The following is a 16,476-nucleotide window of genomic DNA, read 5'->3' as shown; positions in this document are numbered from 1 at the left end:
AACAAAAGGTTTCAGATACAGCGTGCACACTGAGGAAAATTGCTATCATTTGATAAGTTATTTAGTCAATAATTATGCATCAGATTAAATACAGACAAAACATCCATGTTCCCAAGATGTCATGGTATCAATAAACATTAAAATATAAGGTTTCCCAGAAGTTTCCAGATAGACAAAAGCTTCTGGTTGATTGGTTCAGACTAGATTATTTTTATTTATATATAACCCTAACCCTAACCCTATAGCTACAGTACGTAATGCAGAAAGAATCATGTCTCAAGAGCTTCTGAAAACAAGCAGATAGTAGTGCAGAAAAGATAGAGATGTAAGAAAAAGGATACCTTCTAACAGAATCAAAAGTTGACACAATCATGGTGAAGTTTCTGGCAACGCAGAGGCTGCCTTAACAGAGAAAAGGTAAATGTTTTCCTGTATTTCCAATCATATCTTATGCTAGGGCAGTTAAAGATGCTGAGCTTGTAAGGTAGAAAGCTGACAGCCTGGGTTTGAAACTCGAGTGCCACACAAAGGGTGAGCTCCCGTTGTTTGCTCCAGCTCCTGCCCATGTAGCAGGAGCTGGAAAGCATGCAAATGCACGTAGACTAAAATGTACCTTAACAGAGCTTAAAATGAGACATAATTAATAGTGACTGCTCACCATCAAGGTTTCCTATACTAATTTGACTGAAAACTCAGGGTTAAACTATTTCAAATATGTAAAAAGTTTTAACTGCATAAATAGATGAATGTTTCATTTTAAAAGACTGAGTGCGAATTCTTCAAAATACCCTGCTTCAAAGACAAACAGCATTTTGAAGCCTTTTTGGAAGAATCTCAAGCTTGAAACAGGTGTTCCAAATTTGAAGTATTTTGTTCCCAAATTCAAAATGCTTCCAAAATGCTTAGAGCAGACTGTTTTGCATAAAAAATAAAAATAAAACAGTAACAAATTCAAAAACACTTCTCATGAAATTTGATGAATTAAATGTTTTGTATGATCCTATGTACAAACATTTAAAAAGAACCAGGAAGGGGAGGATTTGCAGCCTGAATTTCTTTCCGACACATTATTTAAAAAAAAAAAAAAAAAAAACCTGGAAGGATCAAAATATTGTTACAGGAGTAATTTTCTTCCTTTCTTCTATTAAAAAAAGTGTTTGATTTGCATGTTGCCCTGGGCTTTGGTTATCCTAAAAAGTGGCTTTGAAAATCTGGTACTTGATTCCTATCGTAAGAATGGCTGCTGCTTTTGCATAAGATCACAAGAATAAGCCTTGATTAGTTATGCACCTCTTATGCACCTCTTTCAACAAAATGATTACTCAGTTGCATCAACACATCCTGATGGGAAATGTTGATTTACTGCTACCAACACAACTCAAAGTTAGAGATATGGAAATTTTAGCTAGCGATGTTATATATTAACTAAAGAGAGCTGGTTCAGATGCTCATCCCCCCGCCCTCTTTAAAGGAGATGAGGAACTGCCTAGTAGCACAGTGAGAGTAATGCGAGATGTCAAGTTGACATTAATGCAGGATCCCACCACTGCTGTGATATAGAAAAGTGTCCTTGATCTTATTACAGAAATATTCTGAAATATACGACCTGACAACAGGAAGTAGAAGATTGAAATAATTGTATTTAATCACAAAGTCACCAGCACTACATTTCTATTTCTTGGTGATAATTGGAGCAGCAGTAAGCCTGAACTGTTAATGTACTGTAAATTGTTGTAAAATAGCCAACAGACACCATTTAAAAATGATATAATTTCAGCCACTTAATTTATAAAAAGAAAGAATAGCCATATAATTTAGTGCAAAGCAGGAACGTTTTTTAGTTATAGTAAAAAAAAAAGATTGAACAAATATGATTTCTTGTTATTTAAAAGCTGTGATGACATCATAAGAAGTATTTCTAATCCTTATAGAATGTCACCCAAAATAAAGCCGGAGAGACCAGTTTTGGCAATGAATCCAAAACAAATTTGACAGAGCCACAGTTGTAGCCTATAAAAGTATAGTTTCCAAAGCAGAAACCCTAATATCTAGGATACTTTTTCTACTGAAAATGCTTTTAAAGAAAAACTCAGGGGAGAAGACTGTTCTCAAAAGCAGAAGTATTCAACAAACCATTTTAAAATCACGGCTGAGCACAGTAAGTGAATTTAAGATTGTGTTCATGTTCCACCATTCCTTCTGAAGCTGTTGTCCAACCACCTACAGTAATAGGGTTGTATTACTATTACTATTATCCTTCTCATCTTTCCCATTACCTATTTCCTTAGCTTCTTATGACTATAACTTTGCTGTTTGTGTCTCATGATTTATGTTGACTGCTTTTATTCAGTATCCTATTATGATTTATGATGATTATTTAGTATCCTATGACGATCACTGAGTGTTGTATCTTATGAATCATGATGATTGTATTTTTTGATTATAATGATTTATCACTTGTTGCTTGTATGTATGCTGAGAGCTTATGCATCAGAGACAAATTGTGTGTCCAGTCATATTTGGCCAATAAAAGAATAAATAATTACTTCATTTAACAAATTTAGTATCGTTTTACTTCAAGGGTTTACTTAACAGGGAGCTGCAATCAAACTCCATGCCAATTAAATTTGACAAATATTTGTTACTACAAACTTAAATAGACATAAAAAGCATCTCTAGGTAGTTTTTAAAATTTCCACAGTATGCCAAATTCATTTCTTGAAGCAAACACAATAGCTTCCTAGCATTTTAAGGACAAACATATTCCCATAAGAAATACAATTTGGAGACCAGAATCTTCTTTATCAAATGTCTTAATTCTTAATCTCAGTTGCTTGGCATATGTGACTGAAAGCCAGTTTGGTATAATGACTCAGGTGCTGGCCTAGAAACTGGGAGACTGGATTCTAGTTCTCTTAGGTGTGAAAACTGGCTGGGTGACTTTTGGCTAATCACTTTTTCTTGGCCTAACCCACCTCAAGTTTTGCTTGCTTTCTCACAAATACATAAGTGATAAAGTGAACTCTGGTCCACAGAATCTTGTGCCACAGTAAAATAATAAAAGTTATTATTTTTTCAAATGCTAGAGAACCTATTTTTGTTAAATGTGTGAACACTATTCTGCACGAGCCCTTTGTACATTTTTAATATAACGAACATTGTACTTACAAGTAGGAAATATCACCTACCTCAGAGTATGCCAGGGTAATATGCTCATATATTCCTTGGTGATGGTGAATAGCATCCTCCAAATCTTGCAGTTCTGAGGGAAGCTCCACTTCGCCACAGGCCTTACACCATGAATCCACGTTACTCATGTACTAGGAGGAGGAAAAAAATCTTATTCACTACAAGCATTCCCACTAAGAACCAACATAAAATTTCTCCGAGCAAGCATATTTTGTTAGAAAATGAGTGTTCCAAAGTTAAGTTTTTTTCGCCTCCATTAAAAAGCAGACAAAGTTTTTCAGCTGGTAACATAATTTCAAGTTTATTTCCACTCTGGCTCCTCTAAAACATAAAAATAGTTGTGTTTCAAGAGAATTACCAATTCATTTCACTACCCTGTGCAAAACAGAGATGGTTGCTAAAAAGAAAACAAACACTTTAGTAATTTGAGAATTCTTTGTTAACTATGGAGTGGCTTGGAAGAAGAAACAAACACATATGGAAACATTAAAACAATCTGAAGCCAAACCTCAATTCACATGCAAAAGAATTCCAAATGCATCCAAGAGTTCAGCTGCAACCTCTGGCACCAGAAAATCAGATCAAATCATTTGCTTCTATCACGCCCATCATCAATATTATACACACTCAGGAGACACAGTGCATTAATACAATAACTTGCAATTCACAGACTGTTTTCTTGTTTGTGTGGAGAAAGTACACAATTAAGTATCCAAGCAAACAATTAATGAGGTTAATTCATTTAATCCAAACAGACTCCTCTACATTCTAGTTTTATTTCTCCAGGAATAGCATTTACACAGAAAAAAGCCAAATAAAAACAAATAGCTTCTTTTCTCTTATTTAAATACATATCTGGCACAATTCAGTGGCATTTTGTGGTAATGAACTCACCTTCCTGTTTTCAGGTAGATGAAGGGGAGACATGTTTTCCTCAACAATTTCTGTACTATTTATATGTGCCTCAGTGATGTAATGATACTCAAAATGATGACATCTTTTAAGTGGTGTTGACTCTTGGGGAAAGTAGAAAGTGCCTCCTTATCTTAATCGGCAGAATCTTTATCAGTTTTTATTAATTAGAATCCAGAAGTTGTGGGTACTCCAACACTGGAGGTTAAGAAGAGATTTGACAACCATTTGTCTGAAATGGTGTAGGGTTTCCTGCACGAGCAGGGAGTTGGATTAGAAGACCTCCAAGGTCCCTTCCAACTGTTATTCTATTATCAAATAAACTTACCTCAGTGACAAAGCCACAGGAAGCAAACATGACTGGTAAATCCCTCATAGATGACATGAATGTATAGATGAAATTGTAAATACAGATGAAGTTATCTAGCCCAGTATGTATCATTTCAGGTTGGTTCTTGTCCAATTTTTTTTTTTTTTTTTTTTTGGGGGCATTAGTAATTAAATTTTCTATATACAAGCACATATTTAGCATCTGTGGAATCCTTCACATTTCATTAATCTCTCAATACTGTAATAGGGCAAACTTATCATCTCCCTGTACAAACCTAGATATGTGCTACCTGAATTCATGACTTTTTGCATCACAACTCACAGCCTTGCTATTCTTTGGAAACCAGCAACCTGCCATTTTTGTGGCTGCATTACTCCAGTTCTCAAAGCAAAAGACAGTGGCCTGTTTAAAGTGCTCAGATCTAAAACAGATCATTTTCTAGTTTAGAAGAAATGTTTCCCAGCTATATCACATTCATCGCATACACTTAAGGCCCTTGATAATGAACTATAATTTAAGCAGATAGCAGTTATTTCATTCTAATATGAGAATATCTAGGGTTGTTGTTGTTTTTTTTTACACAAGCCTTGGAAAATTCAATTTTGATTGGATTGGGTCCATGAAGTCAAATTATCTTTCCCAAAACAATAAGCTTCCCTGCCAACCTATCATAGAGCTGTTTGCTTAAATGGAAGAAAAAGACAATAATGTCAAAGGATGTTGTTATAAAGAACAGCAGAGCTGGATTCTTAACTATTAGAAAACCCCAATTACACTAGGGAGTTGATTTTAGTGTGTGCAGGAAGCAGGGGCCTTGGTTTGGGTGTACAAAGTATGACTGAGATTCAATCAAGTTGTCAGGGCAATGTTTCTCTGCTTGGTAATGAGGAACAGCAGAAGCCTAGAAGGAGATAATTTGAGTGTGTCTTATGTCATCAGCAAGCAAAGGAAGTCCCTAAGACTCCAAAACCACTTATCAGAAAATCTTATCAAACTTTCAGTACAGTCTAAATCCCTTCCTTCAGCACTGTCATAATGCTGAACAATTGCTGAATGAATGGTCGTAACTCAAGGACCTGAATTATTAAAAAAATATTGTTGAGTGATATTTATGTCATTTCAACAAATTACTATTAGCAGTTTCATCTTTATAGGAACATTTGGGGAGATTTTTGAATATATTTTAGTGCACATGTCAATCTTTAAGTCAATTTAAATGTCCCTGTTGTGATGGGTAATGAGTTTGTGAAAAGACACCTTTATCCAATTTTGGGTAATTTACCCAGGTTTCAGGTTTGGGGTTAGGGTTAGGATTCGGGTATGATAGCGTACAAGTCCTGATTATCCCAATATGACCTCCAATTTAGAACACACATACCAGGGAAAGTTATGCCCCCTTGAAAATTTATATTTATTGAGTGTTATATTTTTTATGTTTTTAATGTAATAAAAATTCAATAAAGTTTATTTTTAAAAAAGAATATTTATATTTAGTTATATATCACATTTTAAAACCGCCCATCTTCCTCACAGAGACTCTGGAAAGTGTATACTTTTGGATTACAGTTCCCATCATGAGTACTGGCACACACACTGGACTAAAGAGGGCTAGTACCAGGAATTATATGATATTATATTTTCTGTATTTCTGGACAACTGGCCCAAGCAACTGACAAAGACAGTAGAAGCTGAACACAGGTCTCCCATTTCCCTCAATAAAGGTAGTTCAAGCAGCACTGCTATAATAGAAACAATATTATAGATCCCACAGCTAAATTTATAAGTGAACATTATATAGCATTAAGAAAGTCACATTCTAGTTATGGAGATAGGCCACTCAGGGCCTATCAACTTAGCTTCTATGCCAGCTTCTCTCTAGATTAGTTTTTTAAGTCATTGGAAGCAACACATAACTGTTACATAACAAAAAAAACAGCTAAGAACCATAGAGAAATATTTGCCTTGGGTGAAATATTTAATTTTGGTTTTAAATTCTAACACCTCAACTTTCACATAAATCCTTTATTACTTTTTTGAAATGCTGAATAGAGAAGATTGCTTAAGTATTATATATGTTACCAATTATGGAAAATGAATCTGCGCAAAGCATTGTTTTGTCTCTGCTTTTTACTCACCTTTAGCTCAATTCTGAGACCCTTTACAATATATAAAGTATGAACCTTGAGTAGTATGAGCCTATGAGTATTCATAGTTTACAGACCAATAATCCCTAAAGCTGGTACAGACCATCTTACCTCAAGATCCTAGTTTTCGGGCCTTTCGTTGCAAGAAGCTTTAAAGAAAAAAAGATTTCAGTAGTTCCTGATTCCTTTTCCTTGTGTAATTTTTATAGGAGGAAGCAAGAAAATCAAGACGGGAGTTTCCTTGTCTCTTCTAGCAAAACTAAAGTGCAGTTTTGCAAAGTAGCAAAACCACAATGATGGCTCTTTCTTGCTGCCCAAAGCAAGATCTAGGAGGGTGGATCCCAGATCACAGCTGCATGTAACTTTAAGTGATTCATCCGTTGAAAGGAGTCTTCTCTCCTCTCAATGCCTCTGCGTGCCAAATACACAAGCTGGTCTCTTGATTCTAACCAGGATGGATATTTTGGCAGCCAGGGGGCCGTGTCTAACATTTATAGGAGAGGCTGAGGGTCACAGCAGATTAAGTGAGATACCAAGTATGCAAGATCCATGCTTTTCTTCTCTATATCTAAGGAAATATTCATTTGTGTTTCTGAAAAATCTGTTTAAAGGATTAGAAATATGGTTTACATGTCACTTCTACAGTTGGCATATGTCTCAAAAATGGCAGGAAACTGTACCACATTTGATAACTGCAATCAGCAATTCAGTAAAATAATTCAGATGCTCTATAGCCAGGGTGTCAAACTCATGTCGTCACAGTGGCGTCCCATGATGTATGGGGACTTGTTCCCCCTTTGCTAAATCGGGTGTGGGCGTGGCCAGTGTGTGACACATCTGGTCCACAGCTGGGGAGTTTGACAGCCCTGCTCTATAGTGTCTCAGAATTTCAGATTGTCCACTCTTGTCCTAAACCAATTATAAGATTAAAGGATACCTTAGAAAACCAACAGACATCCTTTGGTCTTGTGGAATGACTGACCTGTTCAGCCTTCTGGTGGAAAATAGCCGACATATCAAGCAAGGTGCTGCGTTCATCCAAGGCTGCAGCAAATGCTTTCCATTCCTGTTCCAACTGGTTGGCAATCTGCTTGATTTGTTGTGAAGCATAGTGACCGGACTCCACCAAACGATTGGCTACCGACATTATGCGATTTATGTTCACATACACATTCTATAAAAATAAAAAAAGGACGCAGACAAGATTACTAAGGAGATTAAACTTGATGGTTTGACTTAAAAACCAGCCTCACCCAGGACGAAAGCTTTCTGCTAATATCTTTACAGTAGGCATCTTGTGTAAGCATCAGAGGTCTGCAGGAAGAGAAATTCTCCACTTATTATTTAGGAAAAAAGTACCCTTTCAGTATGCTGAATTAAAAATGTGGAATACTGACTTTTTGTAAACAGTATTCTAAAGCTAGACTTCTCCTCAGCTTATACTGATGACTGCAAGCTCTGACTCAACAACATCTACAGGGCCCTCAGTACCTTATCCTGTTATATATATGTTACTATAGGCAATATAAACTAAGGCAGGGCGGAATACAAAGAACACAGAGCTTAATCAACATAAACCAGATATTTTTCTTAAAAACAAAAACAAAGAACCAAGGTACCATTGCTGGTGGAAGCTCTGCTACTAAATGCATAATACTAGGATCAACCAGATCAAAAATACTCCCCAATGGGCGAAAAAAATGAAATCATGCTTTTTATACATTTATGACAAAGCATTAAATGACAGCTCTGGTTACAGGTTGAAATAAAATGAACAAGAAACTATTCAGTCCAAGCAGAAAGGAAGTCATAAGAAAAATATAGTAAATTATCTTTGATACAAGTCAGCATTTCCTCTTTCACACTCAGCATTTTTACTATATTTTGTGTCTAAGTCAATGGTATGATTGCATTGAATTAGATATGCAATTTCTAAAATGTATTTCTAAAATTTAAATTGCAATTATAAAACACGACCTCCTGGGCTCCAACAGCACCCAATATTTCTGATAACTTCCTGGATATCTGATAAATTTTCTGTTCCTCAGATTTTTTGACATTACATGCTGCAAAGTAAAGCACCATTCTCTGGGTTTATTTTGTTTTTATCCTGATTGTGAAATCATCTCGACTTACACTGGCTTATAACAACATACTAAAATGCAGTATAACACAATGTAATATACCACAGTACTTTCTGAGAAAGAACATTTTGCTGGAGGACAACAAGATGTGGTGACCATTCCGATAAAGTGGTGCTTTGTAACTTCTGAGAATTTATTTTGTGAAAAGGCAAGCTCTCCCTTCCCAAGAGCCACATGGCAAGAGAGCTTGCACATATTTTCAGATTATAACATTACTTATTAGGCTAAAAGGTTGGGAAACCCTGAGATACACTGGTCTAACTGAAACACAGGAAGCTATTGCAATAATCTGATGTGACACTACCAGCTTCTTATATTTTATTTTAAATGACTAGGCACCCAACACGGTATATATGGCACTGGTCCTTAAATCATAAGAAAACATAAATTGACTGTCCCCAAGTTTTAGGACTCTCTACTTGATTCTGGAAAAGTAAAGACAAATGCCAATTTTCTGTGCCAATGCCATTTCCAACTCATCACCACTTACTTTAAGGAGCAATAGAAAAACTGACCCATAATTAGAGATTAGCCAGAGGGAAGCACATTAAAGGAAAGGCAAACTCTGAATATACTGCACTTTTGAACTGATGTAAACAACTGATGTTAAAAAATGGACCTTTTGTTTAAAATGTTCCTTCAAGGTTGTATAAGAGGCATAAAAGCTGCTTAATCGATTGCTGGGTAATTTTAGAAGAAAAATCAGAACTTCAGGTCTGGGTGGGGAGAGAGACTTCAAAAAAAGAACTGAATTTTAGACATTGGCTTTCCAGTCCAACTATATTCTTGACCTGACCTCATTTGCTTTCAAAATGGATGACAGATTTCACTTTTACGGTACCACAAAATCAAGCTCATCATTCTAAGTATGCATCTTTCCAATGCTAAGAGAAGTGAAATAATGGGAAAACCATTTTTTTAAATTTTAAGTATAAAGGTTTGCTTTTTTCAAAGTGGGCAATGGTTCTCCTGAAAGAAGTACAGCTTTGAAAGGGATTTCCCTTCTTGGTTTGTTTATTCAGCCTACAGGTGCCTGCTTCAGTAATATAAACCTGCTCTCCATAAATAAGGAAGAGCTGCACATAATTTAACAGGAACAGAAAAACATATTTTGTTCCAGAAAAGGGACACTACAGGTTTTATTGTCTGCTGGGAAAGATGTGACTGATACATCTGTTAGGATCATGTCAGTATAAAAAAATCTTAATTTAGATAAGTTTCTACTTTTCTCTAGAAAAGATTTAACTATTTTTGAAGGCTCCCTTTCATGAGTGGCATATTCCAAACTGCCTGATTAGTAGTGATCAATCTAAAATCAAATATGACCATATGAATAAAACATTAAGGAAAACATAAAATTTTATTAAAGGCTAAATTTCCATATTTTCTTCTTAAAAAAGAAATTCTGATGATGTTACCTAATCATCTGCAAGCAAAAAAAAAAAAAAAAAAAAGCTCAGAGAACACCAAGGACTCCACAATTCACCCAGAACTACATAAATCCACTTCTATTTTAACTAAGGAAAACCCAAACAGACCTATGATAAGTAGCCCTAAGAAGTTCAAAACTGCTGTCAAAATAAGTCATTTCTAAACTGCAGAAGTTCAAAAGTGCTGTCAAAACAGGTCACATCCAAATTGTAGATCCAAGGGAAAGTAATGCCCAGGAGAAACAACTTAAAAGTTGAATAAATCCTAGTATTTGTTTTATTAATGCATTTCCATTTCAAAACCCCTTTTAAGAACTGTCAATTAAGTGCTAGGTCCCTTCAGTCATTAGGCCTGAAAAGGGTTTTATTCTTCCTTTGGGAATTCTATGAGTTACTTATTCCCTTCCAAACTGTACAGCATCTGACTTGGTTTGTGACAGAAAAGACAGACAGACAGACAGACAGACAGACAGACACACACACACACACACACACCCCTCTACTGTATAGTACTTTTAAATATTACTTCAACTTTTTGAACGGCAATGTCTAGAAGTTTTATATATTTAAATATATGTGGAAATGTATCTAACTTACACACAAAAATGATCCGTTAAATTCTCCATTACATTTGTGTGTTACCTAATTGAGCAAGCTATGTTCTTCTCATTCTCTCTTCTCTCCTATTTATTTACTGGATTCTCCCCCAGGCTTTCCATTACCCTGCTTTCAGTGGGAATCAGAAATCAAAGCTGTGTATTCTTTGGTATTAAAAAGAACAAGGTGTATCAAAAAGATGAAGTCCTCTTGCAAAATTCTTACCATACAGTTCATAGCAAAATGGTTGTGCTGTGTCTGAAGTTCCATAGCATGAGGGTGACTCGCTCCAATTTCTGTGTAGCTGTTCAAAAACAGGCCTTTATTGTGTGTGATCCAGTCAAACATCTAAAGAAAGCAAAAATTAATGTTCAGCACAGAAGTGGACAGAGACTTAAAACATTGGCCCATTATCATATAAATTGCTTACAATTTTAGCAAAGCTTTATAATGGCACAGAGCTGAGCAAGACAGTCATATAAATAGCCATTTAAGTAGCTAGAAACAATTGCCTTGAGGCAACTAGTTGGCTCTATTGAGTTTCTCAATATACCTCAAATATTAACCCAAAGATAAATGGCTAGCTAGGCAAAAAGACATTGATAAAAGACAGTGATACATGCCACGACTCATTTTGAAAAAATGAAGTAAATATAAAGGAGCACTAATCCAAAAGACACAATGCCTGTCAAATGCAAAATTTGTTGAAACACCCACTGAAAAAATACTTATCAATGTACCAACGAAGCAAGATGGATTAATCAACCTGTACCTTATATTCTATACTGTTTGGTTGAAAATATACTTGTATATAGTCTCTAAAATATGTTTGGCTGATCCAGGCTCCCTCCAATGGAATAGGTAAGATTTCAAAAGATGAATAAACTGAAAAGGCAACTATTTAATGAAAATAGGAAACTTCATTTATAAGAACTTGGCAGCATACAAACTAGCACTAACAAATTGAAGAGTATTATCAACCAATATGATATTGATCAGCTCCAATTTCAGCTCTATTTTTGACAGTTCAAAGTTTCTGAACTGTCTTAAAAAATTAAACCCAAACATAAGTTGCCAGAGCTGATAACCGATGTTAAAATATTCCTGTTTGGAAAGGATCCAAACTAGTACTTCACCCTAAGCAGACTGCAGGCCATCAAAGCCATCTATGACAGTAGTGACATTACTGGATCCAGGAATACCCTCAGTAACAAATTTAACAAATCAAGGCAAACAAATACAGCTAGTTCTCATTTAGTGACCACAACTGGGATTGGAAACACAGTCATGAATTGAAACACTCATCAAGTGAAAAAGTGATTGTGCTTATTTTATTTCAGGTTTCTTTTCCTTTCCATTTCTGCGAAAGTCGTAAATGTGAGGAATGGTTACAAAGTTTACAATTGATAAAACCTCATTGTAACTGCAAATGGTTGCAGTTACTAATAAGGACTACCTACATATATAACTGGTTGAATTTATCCATGAGCATAATCTTCATCTTCAGGCTTCAACAACTGGAACTTTTTCAACAATAATGGACTATATAGTACTCTGGATATCTCTCCCAAAATATCTTCTTTAATTATGAAATATCAGGTGTAACCAAATTTACCTGGGTATGCCATCCCCTTACCATATTAAGCCATGGAGGGTATAATCAATTTCCTTTCGAGTCTAAGTATTACAAATGGTTCACTATTTAGAACAAACATCCAATAATACTGAAAATAGAATGAATGATATAAATTTTGAACAGGATAGTCCTATCCTAAATTTGATGTTGATATGCACTCAATGAGGGAGCTTTAATTTAGAAAGTTTTAATTTATTACATGCTATACTTGAGATCTTAGAAGTGAGAATGTCAATCAATGTCAAGTTTTGGCATGGCTATTTGGAATTTGGAGGAGGAGAGTTAAACCATGTAACTACAACTTTTTTTTTAAAAAAATGCACTTATTCATTAGTTAATGAATGCTTGTTTGTTTTCTTAGCAGCTATTTAATTAAAATGGTATAAGTATAATTTAAAAGAGTCCTATAAAAATATCCAAATAATAATAATATCTTGGATGGTTCTCTGCTGCTACAATAAACAAACACAAATACTCTCCAATGTTATGTACTGGAGTTGGAGCTGGGGTTCACCATCCAATTTGTCTGTCTTATCATCTCCCTAGATATAAGCAAAGTAATAAAGAAAACCTCTGTAAAACCAAGATGCCCCAAACAGCTTTAAGAGTTTGAATGTAAGTCTAAGGCCCATAATAGCAAAGATTATGCAGGAAATCCCAGCAGATACAGATATTGATTCAAATGTACAATAAGTTAAAATTCTGTTGTAATCAAACACAGTTCAATTTGAGCTATAGCATCTCTAAAAGCACCAAATAAAGAATTTCTTATGGAACAAACATTCATGGACCAGTCTACTTCATTATAATAATGATAATCAGACATTGCAAACCTGAAATGTAAATACAACCGTATACACATGTTTTTGCTTAGAATAAAACAGTGCAAAACCCAAATGTAGGTTAGATTCTAACAACATTCTTTTCACTTATTTAATTCTCCAGGGTATCCAGCTACAGAAGAAAAATATGAGGTTAGAATTTGTTCCAACTCATGTTTATCATCTGCTGTTGTCACTGGCAAAAAGGATGAATCAATCATATATTTCCAGATGCTTTTTTCCAGCCCCTGCTGAATTTTAAATTTTAAAGAACATTTATTGCATGTATGGGATGCTGGTTCAATGTATTTTCTAAGCAGGAAATCTGTCCCTGCATAAGGATATAAATTAGGTAAAATCTATTCAGATCTTCTCAGCTATTCAATCCACTAAGAAAGCTTGTAAATTTCTAAACAGAAAACACTGTATATTTTATAAATATCTATAAAAATGAAACCCAAACAATGGAATATTAAGGCATGGCTAAAAACAGGGGCACGCACAACATTCCAAATCAAACAGTTTTCAAATTCAGAGCTTCCTATTTCTTATTTAAGTTTCAAGTATGAGGAACTTTTTTAAGGTATGAAACTGCTGGTTTCCAGCATTGGAAGTGTTCCTAGCTCAAAACAGAGTAGTCCATACTTGTAGGTGTCTCAAATTACTTGGAATGGTTGTTTCCCACTCCAAGCAAAGCACTTGGCGCTTAAAAGCTGGATACTTCACATTCAAAAAGGTTCAGTGTTTTTCATAACCTTAGTTGCCACGTTTCCTCCAAATCCTCCTCTTCCCATTATTAGCTAATGCTATGAGAAAGACCCTATTTGAAGACTGAAATTAGAATAGCCTGAAAAACTATGCAGCCTATGTCCTTTATTTGACTGCTACTTATATAGATGCTTCAAAAAGCTATTTCAACAGAAGGGAACGATATATATTCGTCTTTAAGGGGTCTTGCAATATTTTAGCTGTTGATGAAAATATATGGTTAAAAGCTTGCTGGATCTCCTGAAAAAGCCCTCTGTGAAAGAAAGAACTTTAGAGATGTTGATTTTCAGCCCAGGAAAAAAAAATGGCAGGAATCCCAAAAAAGAATAAGCTACAGTAATAGTAGTGAACTGATTATGATTTTATTGGGCTGTTTGTTCTGTGTTGGTTCTTAATTGCAAACCAGACTTGAAGCCAACCTTGGCTGAGAACAGCATGTACATATGTGTAAGGGTAATAAGATATCTCATTCAAATCCCAGTGTTATGATTAATTTGCCTAAATCATCGAATTAGCTGGTTAAAGTGATTTATGATAACAATAAAAATAATTACTCCAGTATCTTATGCTTTTTCCTAGTCTTGTTTTTTAGATTATAGCAAGTTCCTACAGTGTGATTTATTTTGAATTGTGCAAAAGGATTGGTATCCAAATTACCACCAGTCAAGCATGTATAAGAATAAAGAGGAGGGATAAAAATAAATAAACATTTAATTTAAAAACTGCCAATTATTAAAATATATATATTAAGGAATCTGAAAATTAGAGGCCCAAATTCCACTTACCTTTTTTTTTCTTTCAGTATGTATGCATGTATGTATGGCTTACTGTCTGTGTGCATATCATAACTTACAACTGCCTTCCTTAAATTGGTGCCCAGTTGTACTAAAAGAATCTCACATATCTGGTGGGCATCAGCTTGGAAAAGGCTCCTTCAGATCAAGCTTAATAACTAAGCGGAGCTCTGCAACATCATAATTTGCTAGGAAAGCCACCTCTTCTTTCTGCAGCATTAATCATCACATACTTCCTTATGCCTGAATGCCAGGAGAACAGATGAATCATAACATCTAGGTTTTAAAAGGGAAAAATGCAGGATGCTTCCACAGAACCAAGTGCTAATAACATGTATGCCCCAATCACCTCAAATCAGCTTATAAAAGTTTACGTTTACCTTTTCTGCATCCTGCTCAAAAAGCCTGAGCTGAAAGCATTGGTCTAATTTCAATTTCCGTACGTGCCACATCTGATGCAGATGCTGCCGTGTTGAGTGCAGCCGGTCCAACATAGTAGATACTTTCGGCAAGAGGTTCTGTAGATCCGCATTCCCAGACCCAGAGTTCTTTTTGGGGAAAGTCTCACTGCTCTGTATCCTCTGCAGTAGCTTTTGCCCTTCCAAGTCCAGGTCCTCAATGGGAGCTTTAATGACTTTTTTCTTCAATTGTGAATGCTCCTCTATCATACTCCTGGCTGCCTCCAAGTCCTGAGGCAAATCCTTTTTGGCCAATATATCCTGCAGTTCCTCCAACCTAGAGAGCATATGAGTGGCATTGCTAATATAATCCTCAAAGGCAACCCTGATTTCTATCCATTCTTCATGGTTATATTCCAAACAGCCATCAAATTCATGAGTTAACTGAGAAGGGTCGACAACTTTGGTAAGGCCTTCCAGAGACACCATGTTTGTCTGAAAAGCAAGGATTAATAGTTAGCTATGTGGCATGGTATATTAAAGCACACAAATATGCACACTAGGCGCGATGACAAATAACATATATCAAATCCAATGAGCAGAACATGAAGTAGCACCAGTTTTAATTGTTCTATTGACCACCCTATCTTTTCTCCATATATGTGGGGTCCTTTCATAAATGGCTAAGGGATATTAATTTAGACTAGGCAAGATCATCCTGAAAGATGGTAATTTTAAGGTGGCCAGGTTTCCCAGTGCTGTGGTTGAACCAAGATGTGACTAGACATAGCCTGGCTATCTATCTATCTATCTATCTATCTATCTATCTATCTATCTATCTATCTATCTATCTAATCAAGCGATCTCTTAAGCAAAAGATAAGAATCAGTTTCAGAATCAGGGGACCAAAGTTTAACATAAATATAAAGAGCTAACTCATTTGTTCCCAACTTGTATTTATAGGTAGTTCTCAATCGCAGGCATACAAGAACAAACTCAGTTAATTACAGGTAATCTTTGGTTCATGACAGTAATTGGAACTGATATTTTCAAGATTAAGCGATGTGGACGTAAAGCATGATTTCATGCAGCTGCAATGCTTGGCAGTGGCAATCCCAGCATTCCCCATTTCCATCGTTAAATGAGGATCATGGGTTATTAAGCAAGCCCCATGCTGTCTGCAAGAAGGCTGGCAGGCAAGTAAAGCAGGGCATGGCTGCTGTCTAACAGGAGGGAGAGTGTGTAAGCGGCTCGCAATAGCATGGTGAGAGTGTGGCAGGGTTGGGGTGGCTGCTGCCAGGCGGGTGTGAGC

At 35.7% G+C, this 16,476-nt stretch overlaps 1 protein-coding gene across 1 annotated transcript in view; it reads right to left on the bottom strand.

The window, feature by feature from the left end:
- TRIO (trio Rho guanine nucleotide exchange factor) overlaps positions 1 to 16,476 on the bottom strand; it is a 267,208-nt gene that overhangs the window by 152,431 nt on the left and 98,301 nt on the right. The window contains exons 5-8 of the mRNA XM_026673423.2: positions 15,147 to 15,659; positions 10,973 to 11,095; positions 7,559 to 7,750; positions 3,189 to 3,320 (exon numbers count right to left, since the gene is read on the bottom strand). Coding sequence (XP_026529208.1) covers positions 3,189 to 3,320; positions 7,559 to 7,750; positions 10,973 to 11,095; positions 15,147 to 15,659 — 960 coding nt within the window. The remainder of the gene's footprint in view (positions 1 to 3,188; positions 3,321 to 7,558; positions 7,751 to 10,972; positions 11,096 to 15,146; positions 15,660 to 16,476) is intronic.

The sequence above is a fragment of the Notechis scutatus genome, chromosome 3 (genome assembly GCF_049901735.1).
Source record: "Notechis scutatus isolate UNSWTSFEM ecotype Mainland chromosome 3, rNotScu1.2, whole genome shotgun sequence".
NCBI lineage: Eukaryota > Metazoa > Chordata > Lepidosauria > Squamata > Elapidae > Notechis > Notechis scutatus.
This window is presented reverse-complemented; position numbering and strand designations above follow the sequence as displayed.